Raw genomic sequence first — 18741 nt, forward strand, 5'->3', positions numbered from 1 at the left:
CAGCAGCAGCAGCCTAGATGCTAGTAGTACTGCAAAGGGACCATACTCCTAGCTAGACCCAGCCCCTTGCTGATAAAAGTCATTCATACAGTTCAAATAGTATGAGTATACATATAAGTACATGCAGCCGGGTCTGCAGTAAAAACAGAGATCAAGCAAGTAGTAAAATATATACTGCTAGTGGTGTTTTTGAGTACTAATTAAAAAAGGCCAAAGCAAGAAAACAAAAGGCAACCTTATTTTTCCTTTCCCTCCCGCTTTGCAAAGATCCTTCCTGCCCTTGCTCCCACTACTATATAGCCTCCCCCTCACCTTCCATTCCAGAGAGAGAGAGAAGCAGAGGGCGAGCAAGTGAATGATAGCTAGACAGACAGACAGACAGAGAGGCAAGGCATGGCAGGCTCCATGCAGCTTGTGAGATGTAACTAGGTAGGGTGGGGCGGTGGCGGTGGTGGTGTGTGGTATGAGCATGATGGTGGGGGTGGGCGATCTTGTGCTGGCTGCTCCGGCGATCCTGCTCGCCTTGCTCCTGACTCTGGTGCTGAGCCACTTCCTGCCTTTGCTCCTCAACCCCAAGGCTCCAAGAGGCAGCTTTGGATGGCCCCTTGTTGGAGAGACCCTCAGGTTCCTCACCCCTCACGCCTCCAACACGCTGGGTAGCTTCCTGGAGGATCACTGCTCCAGGTATTTTTATTTCTTCTTCTTTTTTGTTATCATTCACCACAGCCACACCTCAAGATTTCTCCACAATGCAACCAAGCACGTAGTATTGTTTATCATTTACTCATGTGGCAGCAAAAGATGATGCATGTCGTGCATGTTGTCCTGACTCAGCACCTTTATCTTTGTGTCTTGGCTCCGAGGCTGTGATATATTTGAATTTCTACAGGTTTTGTGTACAGAACTTATTTCTGAAAAGTTTCACCTATTGTTTTATGGGGGTGAAAAGATGGAAAGATCTCATAAGACCCTCTAACAAATGATGGCAACTTAATAACATAAGAAAAGATTAACATTGTAATTGATGTGATTGTGCAGGTATGGGAGGGTGTTCAAGTCCCATCTGTTCTGCACCCCCACCGTAGTGTCCTGTGACCAGGAGCTGAACCACTTCATCCTGCAGAATGAGGAGAGGCTGTTCCAGTGCAGCTACCCCAGGCCAATTCATGGCATACTGGGCAAGTCCTCCATGCTGGTGGTCCTGGGGGAGGACCACAAGCGGCTCAGGAACCTTGCTCTGGCCCTGGTCACCTCCACAAAGCTCAAGCCAAGCTACCTTGGCGACATTGAGAAGATTGCGCTGCACATAGTCGGATCATGGCATGGCAAGGGCGGCAACATCACCTTCTGCGAGGAGGCAAGAAAGGTTGGTCACCCGGTGCATGCACTAACCACACCCAAAGCTGGCTAGACATGCATCAGTAGGGACATGATCCCGTGAAACATGGAGGAAAAACTCTGCACATGTTGCCTATAGCTACATCATCATGCTGTTATTTGCTGATGCATGGATATTTTTCAGACGCTGGCTTTGACTTACCAGGGTCATTCTTCTCCTTTTTTTGACTCTTTTTTTCTGACTCTTTTTTCTTTCCTTTGGCACAGTTTGCATTCAGTGTGATAGTGAAGCAGGTGCTGGCGCTGTCACCAGAGGAGCCTGTCACTGCCATGATACTGGAGGACTTCCTCACCTTCATGAAGGGCCTCATCTCTTTCCCTCTCCGCATCCCAGGGACCCCATACGCCAAAGCTGTCCAGGTAACTAAGTAAACAACTCTGGTATACCACCTTCTTAAGCTGTCAAAGTTTCCAGCACTTCTTATCTACTTCACCATGCATCAGGCTCATGAAACTCTGGTATATATTGTTCTAACACCGAGGTTCTTGGCTATGTTGATCACTCCTCACAGGCCAGAGAGAGGATATCAAGCACTGTGAAGGGCATCATTGAGGAGAGGAGGAAGGCTGACTGCTGCAAGAAGGATGATTTCCTCAACGTGCTCCTGTCAACCGATGAGCTCTCTGACGAGGAGAAAGTGAGTTTTGTGCTGGACTCCCTGCTAGGGGGGTATGAGACCACCTCACTCATGATATCCATGGTCGTCTACTTCCTTGGGCAGTCAGCTCAAGATCTAGACCTGGTGAAGGTACATACATACCTGATCAAGCTTAAGCCACAGGTGATTGGTGGTTGTGTGCATGTCACTTATTATATATGAACATGCTGTGCATGCAGAGGGAGCATCAAGGCATAAGATCTACCAAAGCAAAGGAGGAGTGCTTGAGCTCTGAGGACTACAAGAAGATGGAATATACCCAACATGTAAGTAAGATGATGATCATTCAGTACACGCTTTAGGATATGTAGCCGGTTGGTAAGCATGGATCCTTTTTCTTTCTATTATCAGCCATCTGCACAAATATGTGACCCTCCAAAACTGATGTTTTTTTTTCTGTCCATATGCCTGCCTATATCTGGAATTTTGACTAGAGCAAACAACACTTTGCAAGAACAGTGCAGATGGGGAAGGGTCTCTTAATTTGTTCTGTAGTAATTGGAATGGTTCAATGATACAAACATGCGTGGATGTCCTTTCAGGTTATCAATGAGGCGCTGAGATGTGGAAACATTGTCAAGTTTGTCCACAGGAAGGCCCTCAAAGATGTCAGATACAAAGGTAATTAACCCTGCTAGTACTTGGGGCTTTCCCAGCAGATCCCATTGTGCTCATCACATGATAATGGATCAGGCAAAGGGGGCGGTTGGGCCTTTATTGCTGATTTGTGAGCATTGTTATTCCTAAACACCTAGCTTTTGATAGAAGATGCTCAAAAGCAAGTGGACCTCTTCTTTTGCTCTGTTGCAGAGTATCTGATTCCATCTGGCTGGAAGGTCCTACCTGTTTTTAGTGCTGTTCATTTGAACCCCTCACTTCATGGAAATGCCCAACAGTTTCAGCCTTGCAGATGGGAGGTATGTCTGATTTTCATACCATGTGCATGGGCATCTATATTTGTGGTGAAGTAATGAATACAGCTTAGTTTATGCAGATTAGCTTTAACATAATATGCTTGTTTAGGGAAGCTTAACTTTGACATAATATGCTTTTTTATATAAAAAATTATATGATGAAAAAGGTTATAGAACAAATCAGAAGTGCTTATCTGTAGCTTTGAGAGAATCTTCTTTAAGGTTGCTCTGTTAACTAATTGATGCCTTTAATTAGTGAGTGTCCAACTAACCCATGCCATAATAATTACTTGCAACTATCCTGGTATCTTCAGATGCCAAGCAGCCTTTGGCTGAGGGCCTAGTGCCTTCTGTACATGGTCCTAACCATGATTCCTCACTGAAAGCCAGCATCCTTGGCTTTGCTTCTTCATTTTCTTAACTCCCTTGATGAAGCAAGCTCATATGCATGACTTGTATAATTGATTGATGTAACAGGGCCCAAGCCAAGGTACAAGCAAGAAGTTTACGCCGTTCGGCGGTGGCACCAGGCTCTGCCCTGGATCAGAGCTCGCCAAAGTAGAGGCTGCTTTCTTCCTCCATCACCTTGTGCTCAATTTCAGGTAAAACATTTCTCCTAGCCGATTAAGAGATACACATGTAACAACTAGCGCAGCAAGAGCAACAAATCGGAGAAACGAAGAACATAAATATTTTTTGTAAGGATAAATCAACTTAAGAATGAAATTAACCAGAGGAAATATGAATAGCATGACCACAGATTGATGCAGTTATCAGTCTCATACTAATGGAGATACTGTGCAAACATGGCAGCATGGAGTATCCAATAAGTATGGCATGCAAGTTGAGTGGTACCAAATCTGGTCCATAGATATCTGCAGTTATCAGATTGTGACAGAAGAAAATGCACCTCCATCTTTCTTCAGACTAGCGAGATAGTAAGTGCTTGCTGAATCTTTATAGTTACTGATCATGGTATAACTTGGCACCCTGCAGATGGAAAATCGATGGCGATGACATTCCAATGGCATACCCGTACGTGGAGTTCCCGAGAGGCCTGCCGATAGAAATCGAGCCGATTTGCTCTGAATCTTGACTGGGTTCTTGCAGCTGCAGACATGGTGGTGGGTGAAAAAAGAGATTGCAAGCAATGAAGAAGCACCGATGACTAGCTTAGCTTAGCTAGTTGCTGGAATGGGGTAGCTGAGGAGATTATGATCTCCTCTGTACATGGTGTACATATATTTTATCCATTGTGATTACTTGAGGTGGTTGGGTCACCCTGTTACATCCTCCACTGTCTGGACTACTATCCTATAGAAAAAAAAATGGGCTCCTGGTGTTTACATTTACTTCTGAAATTCAGTATGGGGAGATATGTATGAACCAGACCTCACTGAAACTTCGAAACAACGTTCCTATTCTTACCAAATAGACCATGTATGAGGGAACATTGACATAAGCACGCCAGTGAACAGAGAGTGAAGTTATTGCCTAAAACTGGCATTAACCTTTAGTGATACTAACATGAATCCTTCAGAATTCATGTAAATTCGTGTGGGGAGATTCTACTATGATCAGTTATAGAGAGATTCTATGAGGGACTTTTGGAGATAACGGATAAGTCCTTCAGAATTCAGTTGAAATTCCCATGCTCAACTGGAGAATGACAGGAGAGAGGAGACCAATGATCAGAGGCTTTGTTCAGGAGTATAGAGAATGATATGCAAAATAGACAGAAAATTGTGGCCCATACAGGTCTCGAACCTGTGACCTTCGCGTTATTAGCACGACGCTCTAACCAGCTGAGCTAATAGGCCTTGTGTGAAGTTCGATCGAGTAAATCGATTATGTATGACATAGGGTTTTTTTTTTTGCGGGTTTTTTTTCTTTGCGGGGGACATACGTTTTTTCTAAGTACCCCAATCAGTCAAAGCGTATGCCCTCTGTTATTTTTTCCAGTTCCAAATCAGTCAGGGCGTATGTTGGAATAAATATGACGTACTGGCAGACAACAATAGGCTCGTCCCTAATGACTTGCAATGCTAAATGTCATACTATCAAAGATAGACAATGCTTTAGTGACATGAAGTCAGCGAAAGTACTCAGTTGCTAGTTGAAATTTGAAAACAAGATTTGGTCGGAAGTAAGATCGCCATTTGCCCTCGGGCCTCTAAACACCATTTCATGTCCACTAAAAATATTCAGGAGAATTCATAGTTACAACAGAATTGCAACAACTTTACACACAAACACACAAACCAGAGAACACGCTCACTGATGCCTTATTGAAGAACAGAAACAACTAGATTAAAAGAAAACGATTTTGACTGTCATCCAGAGAGGGATAGATCAGCTTACTACTTCCTGGCACCGCAGAACTTGGGGCCTTAATCTTAGGGCTTTAGGAAATCAGGCTGGTCTGTGACTGACCTAACCCATGCCCATTTGTGATCATTCACATCGACTGGGTTCTTGGCCACGGCAATATCTTCCAACGGTATGTAGCTGTAGTTCCCATTTATCGGGCCAGGTACGAAGCCAGTGAACCCAGCCATGATCCCATGGATGGCTGAATGCGCCAACAGGGTACAGTACAGATTATCAGTAGCATTTGCTGGGACTGCTCGAATCATGTAAGTAGGATCGATATACTTCACAGTGAACAACTCAGTGGGGTGCTCCCTCTTCCACCATCTGCCCAGCTCAGATTTCAGCCAGGGGCCAACGTCAAGGAACAGCATGTTGCCAGACTCATCCTGCTCTCGCTTCTGGTCATCAGTCCGGGGAATCACCTCCTGACCAGCGCCTTCAACAACGACGACGACAGCATGTCCCTTCTTCTTTATCCTTTCATACAGGAACTCGAAAAGGCCTCCCTTCCCTTCAACGTGGAAATCAATCTCAGGAATCAAACAGCAGTCAACATCTCGGCTGCTCAGGGTGGCATGAAGAGCAATGTGGCCCGTGCTCCTGCCCATGAGTTTGACAAGACCGATGCCATTCACAGCGCTCACAGCCTCCACATGTGCCGCGTCGATCGCCTGCTGAGCAATCTCCACTGCAGTTTGAAACCCAAACGACCTGTCTATGATGCCGATGTCGTTGTCCACGGTTTTGGGGATCCCTGTAATGGAGATCCTCAAACCGCGCCGTTTAAACTCTTCGAATATCGCCACTGCTCCTCTCATGGTTCCATCCCCGCCAATCGCATAGACCTGTGAATTGTCATAAAAGGGATATACAGATAGGATAGTAAGATCAAGGCCTAAAGAACAGGAACAATTGGCATGTGAACCAGCACATTTAACATTGTATACTTAATTATTATTTTACAATAAAAATAGGTAGTAACATACTAGTAACTACAACAAAATCTTGATCCTAACTAACACGGACAATCATGAGTATTTTCAGACTTTTCTGTAATACACCATGATCCTTTAAATCGCAACTTTGAACAATTTTAGTGTATTAGAGTAAGGCCAAGCTGATCCCAGACTTAAGTGCTTAGAGCAACTCCAATGGGACGACCCATTTCATCTGCCAGCGTCCGCTTGGGTTGGCGCGGACAGAAAAGACGGCCCAACGCGCCGACCCAAACGGACGGGCGTCCGCTTTCGTCCGCCTGCCGACCCATTCCCAGCCCATTTTTGAGCCAGATTTGCGTCGGCGCGGACACAAGACGGACGCGCGCGCGCCCTCTCTCCTCCCGGCGCGTGCACAACCTCCACTGCCGGCTTCGTGACCGACGCCGCCGGCCATTTTTTCCGATAAAAAAGGATACATAGATAGTTCTTGCGTACACAGATAAAAGAAAAGATCAACTACTCGTCGCTTTCCGATTCCGACTCGGTAATGTCCTCCTCCGACGTCTGAATATAGGCGTCATCAGCATGCTCGTCCGCGAAGTCCCACCCCGATGTTTCTCGCAGCCTCAGTCTCATTTGAGCGGTCAGCTTTCGCGTACGCTTGCCCTCCCGATAGGCGGCGCTCCGTCCTCCTGGCCTTCCTCTCCGTCCTCCTCTGCTCATAGAACTGACGTTCGTCGACGATGTCCTGCGAGAAGCGTTCGCGCCACACCACCAAGGCTTGCACGTCCATCTCGGCGAGGGCGAGGGGACGCATCCGCCTCCGGTGGACGCGACGATCCTCGTCGGTGAAAAGTCGCGGGAGAGGCGCCAGATCCTGCGCCCGCTGGCTCGACACGTCGGGAAAATTCATCTCCCGTCTCGGCCGCCGGAGGCGGCACGCCGCCGCGTCGTACGCGCGGGCCGCCTGCTCAGCGGCGTCGAAGGTGCCGAGGATGAGCTATTTCTCGCCAAACAAGATCTCGGCGGAGAAGGCGACGGAGGGGCGCTCGCGGACTCCACGGAAATCCGAAGCGTCAAGTATGCGCATCGATATGGTGGCGCACAGGCGGCGAGGCTAGTGAGAGGGGGCAAGACGAGTGGGCGGCGGTGGCGAACTGACTGTGGAGGGAGCGCCACCTTTATAACGAGCGCCGGCCGTGGCGCGCCAAAATGCGCCCGCGAACATTTCCCACGCTCTGGAGCGCCAAAGTCGGCGCGCGCTAGGCCAAATTTCCCCAGTGCGAGCCAACCTTTCCCGCGCGCTGGCATGGCCGTTGGCATGATCTAAAGCACGCGCGGTCATGAAATGGATCGGCGCGTTAGGCGCGCTGCCGACCCAAATCTAAAAGAGGGCGGACGACGGGCGGGCGGCCGACCCAAACGGACAAAAAGCGGACAAATGCGCCGTCCACTTGGGTCGGCCCGTTGGAGTTGCTCTTACGCATTCTGTACATCACCTCGTGGTTTTGCAAGTAATCAAAATCTGAAAGCTGCGTCTGAGTTGCTTTTACCTGCGTATACCCCCGGGCGACGATGCCATCGACGATCATGTTAAGATCAAAGCCACCACGTGTCGTCTTGAGCGCGGTGCCGCCCTTCTTGTGCCAGTCGTCCACGGAGGCCGGGTCCAACCGCACGTGGTCATCGTCAGCGCCGTAGAACCCGCGGTACCCCGCGGCGACACCGAAGACGTCGAGGACGCCGTAGAGCTCATGGAGCCCCACGACGAGCTCCCTCAGCACGGTGTTGAGGCCCGGGCAGAGCCCCCCGCAGGTGACGAGGGCGGCGCGGGCGCGGGCCGGGTCGACGGCGAGGCTCTCGCGCGGGCCCGCGCGGCGGTATGCGACCAGCGGGTTCGGGCTCCCGGAGGAGAGGTCGAAGAAGGCGTGGCGGAGGGAGACGTCGCCCGGGGAGATGTAGAAGGTGGGGGGCGGGTGGAAGTAGGGGTGGCTGGAGATCGGATTGGGGATCGTGGTGGCGCCGGAGGGCAAGGCGGGGAGCCGCGGCGCGTCGCGGAGGGTGAGCGGCGGGAGGGTCACGGTGGTGTTGGTAGGGGTGGAGGCGGCGTGGTCGCCGGAGTTGGGGACGGTGGGATCCATCTGCACTCGCTGCTGTCGGTCAGGGCGGTGGGAAAGTGGAACTGCGAACTGCGTAGTGGCAGAGTGGTTCGAAGCAGATGAAAGCTGAAAGGGAGGGTCTGAGCGACGCGTGGCGGTCTGCTTAGAGCTTCTCGAAGTTGAAAGCGGCGCCGTGTCAAGGGGCACCTCATCGGTAGTGACTAGCAAATGGCCAAATGGCAGTCAAGAGAAGACTAACAAATGGCCGCGTAAACAGTAGTAGACTATCCACGACGGAGAGTAACATACACTAGTAACATACACATATCCCTAGATTATATTACTACCTTTATAGTGGATAGTAACATAAGTGTGGTAACATGCAAAGCTTCATTTATTAGGTTATAGACTTATATTGCATTGGGACATGTGATGTTACAGTAATTAGCTAAGTTACTAGTACTACATCTCTCCTCATTAACTCATTGCCACATAAGCAAATTTGCTGAGTTGGACTCGATGTTACTACCGAAGTTACTTCCATTGTGGCTAGTCTTATACGAGAGTATTAGGCGAAAATCATCTTCTGCTCCTCGGCACAAATGAGCTCGGGAAGAACAGTAAAATTGGAAAGAAAAAATACAAATTCAGAAGAAAAAAACTGAACTTTTCGACAAACTTTGACAACTGCCATGAGTGTTCTAAACTTCTAAAATTTTATCATGAAATGACATTCGTGTAAGTCGACTAAAAATACAACTCTCCAAAATGCTTTCAAAAATAGCATTTTTTGGAGCATTATTTTCCTATGACTTTTCGAATATCGTTTCATCATAATTTTTACAAGAATACAAAGTAATTGTCAAAGTTTGACAATAAAAACAGTTTTTTTTATTATTGTTCATCGGGGAGCATTTGACCTCGAGAGCACATACTTCGCGTCGAGTATTAGGTGCCGGTTTAGTTTGACGTCACTCGCCTGAATTTTTAGTTTTTAGTTGTTTCGGTGGAGGAGGAAGTAGGCGACGACGTGCAACATCGAGGCTGCCACCAACGGCCAAGAACGAGCTGCAACCGGCGACAGTCGTCATAGGTGAGTAAAAAATTTGACGAGTTGGGTAGGGTGAAGGGCACACCCGTTTAGAGGGAGGGCGCCAACACGGTGGTGAGGGGAGGGCGGGGCAGCATGGATGGCATGAGAGTGTCGTCGGGGCGTGGACGACGGTGGTTGACTGTTTGCCGGTTGTCCGTGGGGTGGTTGGGGAAGAAGATGAACACGAGGTTGAAGAAAGCCATATGACCGTCTGTTCTGCATCAAACAGCTGGAAACGAATCGACTCACCCAAATTATTTTTCACTTACCCCTAGCCAATCCAATGAGGTGTACAATTTGAGGAGATTTAGTCAGAGCAGAGCACAACATCCGTGTTCATTCGGACGTCTGAATTTTTTGCGAATTCACATATATGCCTCTTTTAATTTCCCGATAATTATATGTTTTAGCAATGTGGGTAGTCACATTTTTAAGTGTAGCTAGTGACCGGACATATCAGGTGCATTTGATTTGAGCTTCAACCACCCCATCATTTCCTTTTATATGACAAAGGAAGGAAATACACAGACGGAGACATGATTTGGACATAAGAGAGGTGAGGAAGTAATAGTTGCTCGAACAGAAGAACATAGTGAATATAATTAATATGTATGCCAACATATGTTTGATAGTAATAAAATATTTTTGTTAGCTTACATTTAACACTACAAGTAATACAATTGAACTGTCAATAATTTCATTAGATGTGACTCTTCGCCCTATCATCTTTAAAAGCCATTAAACATAGAGTAAATTAAACATAGAGTAAATTAGATTTTTAAATTGTATCTTACCGCATCTAATTATTAAATTAAACAATTTTATTAAAACGAACTTGTACTAATTCACCTAGAATTATAATCTACTCCCTCTATTTTAAAATAATTAAAATTATAGGTAAGTTTGACCAACTATATAATATACGTGCTAAGACCCACAACGCTGAATACACACAATACGAAAATATACTTCATAAAGAATCGCATTGCCTAGTTTGATGTTCTAGATGTTAATATATTTTTCTATATATTTGGTCAAACTTAAACAAGTTTGACTAGGAACAAACCCATAATTTTAATTATTTTGGGGATGTAGAAAATGTAATTGTTGTCAGTAATATATCGATTTGAGTAATGTATGAACGTATCTTGAAATTGACGTATAGTGTCGGTGTGGTGAAGCATCTGTCACTCGCGGGAATGGAGTATTCTATAGCCCGTGCCACAACGGCGGAAGGGACAACGTGAATCTAGAGGCGACAAGCCGACAATGCAGTGATGTAGCGAAGGAAGCATGACCTAGAAGCCGCAAACAAATTTACAAAAACAATGTGTACATGGAGCTACTATTTGTCTTTAAGCCATGAATAATTATTATATCACATGCGCGGGTTAGGCTCAATAGTGCTCCCTCGTGCATAAGAGGGGGGAGGGTTGGTGACGTATGTTCTCTGACAAACCGGTAAAAAAAAAGAAAGTACTAGGCTTCCGTTGTGCGTAAGCGTAAGTGTTGTGGAATTATCACGTCATATGTCCTAGTATGAGGACTTAGTCGTGGAGCCATCGCGACTAGGTTAGCTTAGAGGGGTTAAACCGGACAAATGACACGTGAAGTTTATATTGGTTCGGCCCCTTGCGGTGAAGGTAAAAGCCTACGATCCAGTTGTGGTGGAATTGATGGGGTCTCGATAACCAGGGAGCGAATCCGCTTTGCCTAGTTCTCGAGTTGTTGTTTCTTGTCTCTGAACCGCCGCCGGGTCGTTCCTTTATATACACAGGTTGACGCCCGTCCGGTCTATAGAATCTCGAGGCCGGCTCATAAAGTGCCCGGCTCGGTTTCTTCTCTTCCTTTCCCTAACTTACAATACAAGTTACACCTCTCATGGCGGTTTACGTCTATGGGCCCTAATCCGCCCTTGGGCTCTGGGCCTTCTAGTCTCTGTAGTGAAGCGCCATACTCCTTGTCTTCATGGGCTTCTATACGGATGACTCCTTGTGAGTATAATCCAGCCCCTACTGGGCGGTTTATACTCAGTAGTTATATCCCCAACATTAGGTCCTAGATTGGTTTGAACTTGTTCATGTCAATCTTCAACTTAGAGAAATTCTATCTTGAACATCTTCGTGTTATCCTTGTAAACCGCCATGGCGTCATCTTCTGAAATCATCATAAATCGCCATGATGTCACCTGTTTTATTAAAAAACAATACATACCTCCCCTTTCTTTAATGAACCTCCGAAAATCAAGGCGACAGCTGCGTCCCATATCCGTTTTTGGGCTCCTTGATTCCTGCGCATGTAGTTTATCCATTCGTCTTATAAATAGGGTCGGGGGTTCTTTTCTCCTTTTCCCCTCCATGCCTCTTCACTTCTTCTTCAACCTTGCGTCGCCCGAGCCCTGAAGCTCCGCCGCCGCCCTCGATCTTTAACCTCTGCACCAACCCTGGCCGCTGCATCGACCTAAGCGCACCAGAGAATCGCAGCACCTCTCCGCTGCTCCGATGAAGCTGGTAAGTCTTCTTTTCTTCAACCCTAGATCTGCATTAGGGTTTCATGTATCCGTCGGTGTTCATCAGTGTTCATCGGCGTTCATTGCTTGACCTTACTGTCACATCCTATTTTGATGAACTTGATATCTTCCATGCGCGTCCGTAGCTATAGTTTATTTTTCCTCACCATAGCATCCCTTTCTCCGTGAATAGATCCTATCTGGACCTTTGTTGTTCTGCTGTCACCACTTAGGGCTTTGAATTTTTTTCCTTTTAATGAACTGCGGTAGATCCATAATTATAACATCAATCTGCGAAACTTATTTCTGCAGCACTTAGTAATTTTCAGATATGTTCCTTCCATATCACTATAGGCGATTTAACCTTTAGAAAGTGATAACCCGCCAGGTACCATTAGCCCCCACTTAAACCGCCAACTCAACTTTAACATCAGTATCCAGTTTAACATGTACATATGTTCTGTTGTCTCCTTCCCCGGCCTGACGCTGGTCTATGCATACCAGTCTTGAACCGTAAACCGGCTTTTAATCTTCTTTTACAACTTGTCATAAAAATGGCCAAATAGTTCGCTGCTTGTAATTGGGTTCCCTCCCGGGTTACTGAAGAACAACTGGCTGGGTATGTTGCAACTGGCGGTTTATCACACAAAGAAAACATCCACTGGCGAGTCCCGGGTACTGAGAATCCTCCTGAACCTCAAGATGGAGAAGTGGTTGTGTTTGTTCATCATCTGGATCGAGGGTTTAGCCCTTCCGGATCGAAATTTTTCCGTGATGTACTTGCCAACTTCCAACTCCGCCCTCAAGATATTGGACCGAACTCTGTGTCCAACATTTGCAATTTCCAAGTGTTTTGTGAGGCTTATCTGCAAGAAGAACCGACCGTCGAATTTTTCAGAGACTTCTTTCACTTGAACCGCCGTACTAAATTTACAGACGGCCCCAATACTGAACTTGGCGGGGTGTCGATTCAAAAAAGGAAAGAAGTCAATTTTCCTCATGCCAAACATCACAGCCACCCCAAGGACTGGAATCAAACGTGGTTTTACTGCCGAAACACTGCCCCTGATGATGAAAATCCTCTGCCGGGTTATCATGCTCACCGGCTCAGCATTGATCATCCATTGCCCCAATGGCTTACTGCCAAGGAACGATCCAAATACGCACCACAGCTTTCTAAGCTCCGAGCTTTTATGGCGAACGGTTTAACCGGCATTGACCTTGTCCGTTGCTGGGTTTCTTGGAGCATCTTGCCCTTAAGCCGTCGCGCTGGGTTAATGTGTGAATATACTGGGAATGTCAACGACCCTCAACGGCACACTAATATGCAGCTAACTAATGATGAAATTACTGAAGCTGTCAAAAAGATGTTGGATGAACCAATAACTGAGTGCAGCAAGACAGGGCTGCGTCCCTTTTATGTCTCCAACAAACCGCCAACTGTAAGAATTGCATCTTTCTGCTTTAATCCGCCCCCTTTTGAACACTTTCTGATGGCCTTCTGTTCATCTTTGCAGGGCAATGGTCCGTTCTGGAAGAGGAAACCGCAAGACAAACCGGCAAAACCACAAGACAAACCGGTGAAGGTACCTCGCCAAAAGACCAGGGTTGTAAAGAAACCTGCGAAGAAGAGAACCGTCGAGTCCCCTGGGCCGTCCAATAATGAAGATCTTGATGACTCGGAATTAGAGGTAGAACTTGATTCTCTTGGTTCATTTTTCATGCACCTTATTGACAATGATCATTATCAAGATGATGCGGAAGCCAGTCATGCTGGTGGCGTAGAGGTAACTATTCTTTCTTCCGACTTAGATCTTGTACTAACACCAAAATCCGTCGAACAATCCGAAAAGTAAAATATTCACACCCTCTTGCTTATTTGGATCCGCACTTTTCTTTGAAGACACAACAGTATGAAGCTCGTCACACGACCCGGCACAGCGGCCAAGTGGTTACCTCCTCCGGTTTATCGGACACCCCGATTCGAAAACACCGTCCAGAGGTCTCTTGTACTTCTAATACATCTTATCCCAAGGCGGGTTACTTCCGATACCCTCTTAATCCGTCTGATTCAAATTATCAGGGAACCTCCAATTCATCCTCCGGCGAATCATCAGCCACACAAATGCCTCCCCTCAAGACTGTTCCTAGGTAAGCATATTATATTTTAACTTTTATGCCTTGCACCGGTTTATTGTACTGACTTCTGCATTTGCCTTCTTCAGTGCCAAAGCCAGACTTAGCAAGAGAGCTAAATTGAGTAAACCAACTGATGACAACCAGGCCCCTGAACCGGAGAAGACCTCCGAGGCTCATGATCCAAATGTTGATGTTGTCCTGGAAGATCCGGCACCTCAAGTTCAGGATACTTTTATTGAACCGGACGAGATAAATACAACAAACCAGCCTGCTGATCCGCCAAGCCCTTATGCCAATCCACCAAGCCCAGCAAGACCATTTGCTAAACCTCCAAGCCCAGCAAAAATTGTTGATGGTGCCACAGATGATGTTGTAATTACTGGTATCGGTCATACTCCTCCTGGCAACCCTGTCGCTTTATCAAAACATAGTGCCAAGGAAGAATTTGCTGCCATGGACAAGGGTAACTGGAAGACAGACTTGTCGCACTATGCTCACCTCAACGCCCCAGATTTGCACTCTGGATACTTAAACCGCCTGTATACAAGCCGCGACTATGAAGCCGATTTAGTCAACTTAATGAAGGAGCGCTATGAGGTAATTCCTGCTCAATCATTTCACAAATTTTCCTTCCTTTCGCTTTATTGATAATGTCAACTCCAGTGTAGCCCCCAAGGGCCGGTTTATCTCTTCAAGATGAACTGGGACTTTGATAAGAAAAACTTCAACTATGTAGCCTCCAAGGGCCGGTTTATCTCTTCAGGATGAACTGGGACTTCCTATTGTAAATCTTACCTTTATTGAATTCATTAACATCTGGTTTATCTGATCAATTAAGCATTAGGCCCCAAGTGCCAAGATTAATACTTGTATGGAGCCTTGGGACTTGACCATACTGTTGATGAGAAGCGATAGGCATTAGCCCCCAAGTGCCAAGTGCATAACTTTTTATGTGCTTGGGACTTCAAAGATGCACTACCAATTTATCGAATGTCCTTTGCAGGATGATCTGAAGAAGAAAGAAACCCAAATCGCTGATCTGCATGAAAACATCAAGTCCCAGCAAGCAGAGGCATCCAAGGCAAAAGATGAGCTGACTAGCACCTTATCTTCCATGGAGAAATTGAAGGAGGATTTTAAAAATGAACGGGCAAAGTGGGATGCTGAGAAAGCAACTCTGGTAAAGTGGGCAGAAGATGCTGAGACGGCCCTTAAACCGGTGACCGGAGAACTTTCTGGCCTGAAGCGGCAAAAATCAACGCTATGACTTCTGCTGTCTTTGGTAAGTACCCTCTTCATGAGCTCTTCTTAAACATCCTTGAAACTGCCGGTTTAACAACAATTCTTAAATCGTTGCAGGTAGTTGCGTTGCTCATCTTGGCTCAGACATGCGCAAGAAACTGAAAGCTGCCTATACTTTGATAGAACAATTGTATACCGGCGCTCAACGGGTCATCTGCACAGCTTCATATAATAAACCGCCCCCCACTTTGATCAAGGAAACATTGGCCAAGTTATCCATGACACCTGCCCAGCTCGAGGAGGTAAAGAGATCAGCTGTGAGAGCCGATGCTCTGTCTGTTCTAACCCGAGCCAAAGCCTAGATATCTGATGTTGATCCGGAAGACATTGGAAACGGCTATCCCAGCCAAAAAGAAGACAGTTCAGATTTTGACAATGACGCCCTCAAGGCTTTGACTAAGGAAATGCATCCTCTTGCAAGCAAACTGGCTGAGGAGACTGACTTGTCTTTCTAGCAGTCGATTTATGATGCGGACAATAAGCGGATTGATGCCTCTTTTTATTAAGTGCAGAATCTATCCCGCCAATCCGTAAGCAAACTTATGTCGCTGATGTTGAACCGTCCACCCCTATAAGCGACGAAGCTATCTTTCGAGCCTTAACTGGGATTGACTGGGCAACCATTGACTTCCAGCCACTGGATGGAGAGGAGGAGGGTGAACCGGCGCAAGACGATCCATCATCTTCACGTCAGCCTGGTGATGAATCATAATCCGGCAGCCGGCTTTTATCTCCGCATATTGCTACCTGTGCGATAAACAATTATTCTTTTGGGCATCAAAGCGCCTCGTAATAGGCTAGTCGAAATACTTCTTTGATCTGTTGCTATCGTGCACTATCGCATAATACTGTTTAAACCGTCATGATTGTTGCTGTGTTTGCTTATGTGCCTTCGCAATTTCATGTAATCCTGTTTCTCCACATAATAGATTGAAAAACTGTCTTGGCGGTTTACCGCCGGACGGGTCATAATGCCCAATATAAAGCCAGGTTTATAACCGAGGCTCTAAAAAACAATATGAAATATATCATACCTGTGATGCTGAATCACATCGTTTGGTTTTACCAACTTTTTTAGAAAGGGTGACAACCCCATTATGGAGTGCTGATAACTCCTCACCATGCTTTGCTGGTTCATACTAAAGCCATGCCGGGTTATGATAAACACCGGATGATCAACCTGGCGACTTATAGTCAATGCCAGGACGGGTTACCAAACACCGGTTTATAATTGAATGTGGACTAACAACTTATAGTTGAAAGTCAAGCCGGGTTAACAAACACCGGATTATATTGATGACTTATAGCCAGGCCCAGTCAATAGACACCGGTTCAACATAAAATCTTATCAATGAAGAAAAAACTTTGACAAATAAAAGCAAATAAAAAACTTGTAGTCGAGGCTTTTCAAGGGCTGCCAGGCCCAAATTCGAGGCTTTTCATGGGCTGCCAGGCCGCTGAGTTAAACCATTTGACAAAGCCTTTTAAGATGGACCTCACATTAACCAATCGTCATTTTAACTTTTACAAGTTCAGGGTCTGTATTAGATTGACTTGTCAAACGTTCGGCGGGTTATACCAGGATTACCTAGACGGAGTGGCTTACTTGATGAAGGCAGGTTAACCCGAGGTTTTAGGTGAATACACCTGGCTTCCAAGCCTGGCTCGATAGCCTATTACAAGGGCCTTTCAAACTCTTTGCTGCTTTGCACAAAGAGCCCCCAAGTAACTTTTTAAGCTGTGCTCAGTGGGTGCCTATGTTTGAGTTGTGCTTAGCAACAAGACTCTCTTTGGCCCCTTGGGTGTGAAGCTCCCAAGCTTTGTTGTGGCGTGATAGCCGGATTAATGGACAGAACTCCGCTTTGTAAGCTGAAGCCCCCATGTAACCAAGAAATATTGGAACAAAAAACGGCAGAGGCCTTGCTTATAGCAAGGATGCCGGTTTATTATATTGATCATAATATATACATTGTGAAAATATGTACATAATAGGAGCCTATGGCTCAGGTGTAGTAAGGCCGAAGATGAGCAATATTCCACGCTCGTCGGGTCTCCTCCTCCGATTTGCGCGAGTCTTTATGCTCTCGAACATTGATGAGGTAGTATGACCCGTTGTTCAGATTCTTGCTGACCACAAAGGGCCCTTCCCAAGGTGGGGATAACTTGTGCATATCAGTCTCATCTTGGATGAGCCGGAGCACTAAGTCGCCTTCTTGAAAAGTTCTGGTTTTAACCCGGCGGCTGTGATAACGTCGTGGGTCTTGCTGATAAATCGCCGAAGGAGCCAACGCCATGTCCCGTTTTTCATCTAATAGGTCCAGTGCTTCTTGGCATGCTTGTTCGTTGTCTGCTTCAACATAATTGGCCACCCGGGGCGAGTCATGCACTTGGGAGTACCGCCTCTGCCCCGTAAACAATGAAGAAAGGTGTGTAACTTGTAGATCGATTAGGGTGGTGTTCGTGCTCCATAACACAGAAGGTAATTCCTCCACCCAAAAATCTGGCGTCTGCTTCAAAGGAACCATAAGCCGGGGCTTGATACCCTTCAAGATTTCCTGGTTAGCTCTCTTAGTCTGACCATTGGACTGGGGGTGAGCCACGAACGACACATCAAGCCAGATGTGCTCCCTTTGACAAAAGTCCTCCATAGCACCTTTGGAGAGGTTTGTGCCATTATCTGTTACGATGCTGTGTGGAAAACCAAAGCGGAATATCACCTTCTTCATGAATTGAACCGTCGTGGCTGCATCACACTTGCTTACTGGCTCCGCCTCAACCCATTTGGTGAACTTATCAACAGCCACCAAAAGGTGGGTCTTCTTATCTTTGGACCGCTTAAAAGGCCCTACCATATCAAGCCCCCAAGTAGCAAACGGCCAATTGATTGGAATTATCCTTAGCTCTTGAGCCGGAACATGAGCTCGGCATGAGAATTTCTGACAGTCGTCACACCTTTTCACCAAGTCCTCAGCATCAGCATGAGCCGTCAGCCAATAGAAGCCATGACAAAAAGCTTTAGCCACCAAGGATTTTGAACCGGCATGGTGACCACAGTCGCTATCATGGATCTCACGCAAAATCTCACGACCTTCTTCAGGGAAAACACAGTGCTAAAATGCCCCCGAGACACTACAGTGATGTAACTCGCCATTGTGAACAACCATGGACTTGGATCACCGGATTATCTGTCTGGCCAAAACTTCATCTTCTGGTAACTCGCCCCAGTTCATATATGACAAATATGGAACCGTCCAATCCGGAATAATATGCAGAGCAGCCACCAACTGAGACTCCGGATCAGGAATAGCCAGGTCCTC

At 46.5% G+C, this 18741-nt stretch overlaps 2 protein-coding genes and 1 non-coding gene across 4 annotated transcripts; 1 reads left to right on the top strand and 2 right to left on the bottom strand.

Annotated features, from left to right (window-relative positions):
- Positions 1–314: 314 nt before the first annotated feature.
- LOC119364561 (cytochrome P450 724B1) lies at positions 315–4259 on the top strand. Of its 2 annotated transcripts, none has more exons than XM_037630046.1 (9): positions 315–684; positions 1039–1366; positions 1606–1758; positions 1911–2147; positions 2237–2323; positions 2600–2678; positions 2868–2974; positions 3449–3573; positions 3785–3959. In XM_037630046.1, the coding sequence occupies exons 1-9, from the start codon at positions 464–466 to the stop codon at positions 3840–3842; spliced, it is 1395 nt and encodes a 464-aa protein (XP_037485943.1). In that variant the 5' UTR covers positions 315–463; the 3' UTR covers positions 3843–3959. The 2 variants fall into 2 exon arrangements, with proteins under 2 accessions (XP_037485943.1, XP_037485942.1); XM_037630045.1 differs by lacking the exon at positions 3785–3959 and adding an exon at positions 3968–4259 and having other exon boundaries at positions 319–684.
- A 458-nt stretch (positions 4260–4717) lies between these two features.
- On the bottom strand, positions 4718–4791 carry TRNAI-AAU. Its single transcript has one exon. It is a non-coding gene; the product is annotated as a tRNA-Ile (tRNA).
- A 315-nt stretch (positions 4792–5106) lies between these two features.
- Positions 5107–8555, bottom strand: LOC119364563 (ATP-dependent 6-phosphofructokinase 2-like). The gene is made up of 2 exons (XM_037630047.1): positions 7836–8555; positions 5107–6189 (listed from the first exon to the last, which is right to left on the bottom strand). Exons 1-2 carry the CDS (start codon positions 8421–8423, stop codon positions 5368–5370), a joined length of 1410 nt encoding a protein of 469 aa, XP_037485944.1. The 5' UTR covers positions 8424–8555; the 3' UTR covers positions 5107–5367.
- Positions 8556–18741: the final 10186 nt, after the last annotated feature.

This window comes from Triticum dicoccoides, chromosome 2B (genome assembly GCF_002162155.2).
Source record: "Triticum dicoccoides isolate Atlit2015 ecotype Zavitan chromosome 2B, WEW_v2.0, whole genome shotgun sequence".
NCBI classification, from domain to species: domain Eukaryota; kingdom Viridiplantae; phylum Streptophyta; class Magnoliopsida; order Poales; family Poaceae; genus Triticum; species Triticum dicoccoides.

Bases quoted from the DNA above. Each gene is read 5' to 3' on its own strand.
- LOC119364561 (XM_037630045.1), top strand. From the start codon at position 464: ATGAGCATGATGGTGGGGGTGGGCGATCTTGTGCTGGCTGCTCCGGCG. The intron at 1,367-1,605 runs GTTGGTCACCCG...CCTTTGGCACAG, and splicing joins TCTGCGAGGAGGCAAGAAAG to TTTGCATTCAGTGTGATAGT. The intron at 2,975-3,448 runs GTATGTCTGATT...TTGATGTAACAG, and splicing joins TTCAGCCTTGCAGATGGGAG to GGCCCAAGCCAAGGTACAAG.
- LOC119364563 (XM_037630047.1), bottom strand. From the start codon at position 8,423: ATGGATCCCACCGTCCCCAACTCCGGCGACCACGCCGCCTCCACCCCT. The intron at 6,190-7,835 runs GTAAAAGCAACT...GACAATTCACAG, and splicing joins TCGCCCGGGGGTATACGCAG to GTCTATGCGATTGGCGGGGA.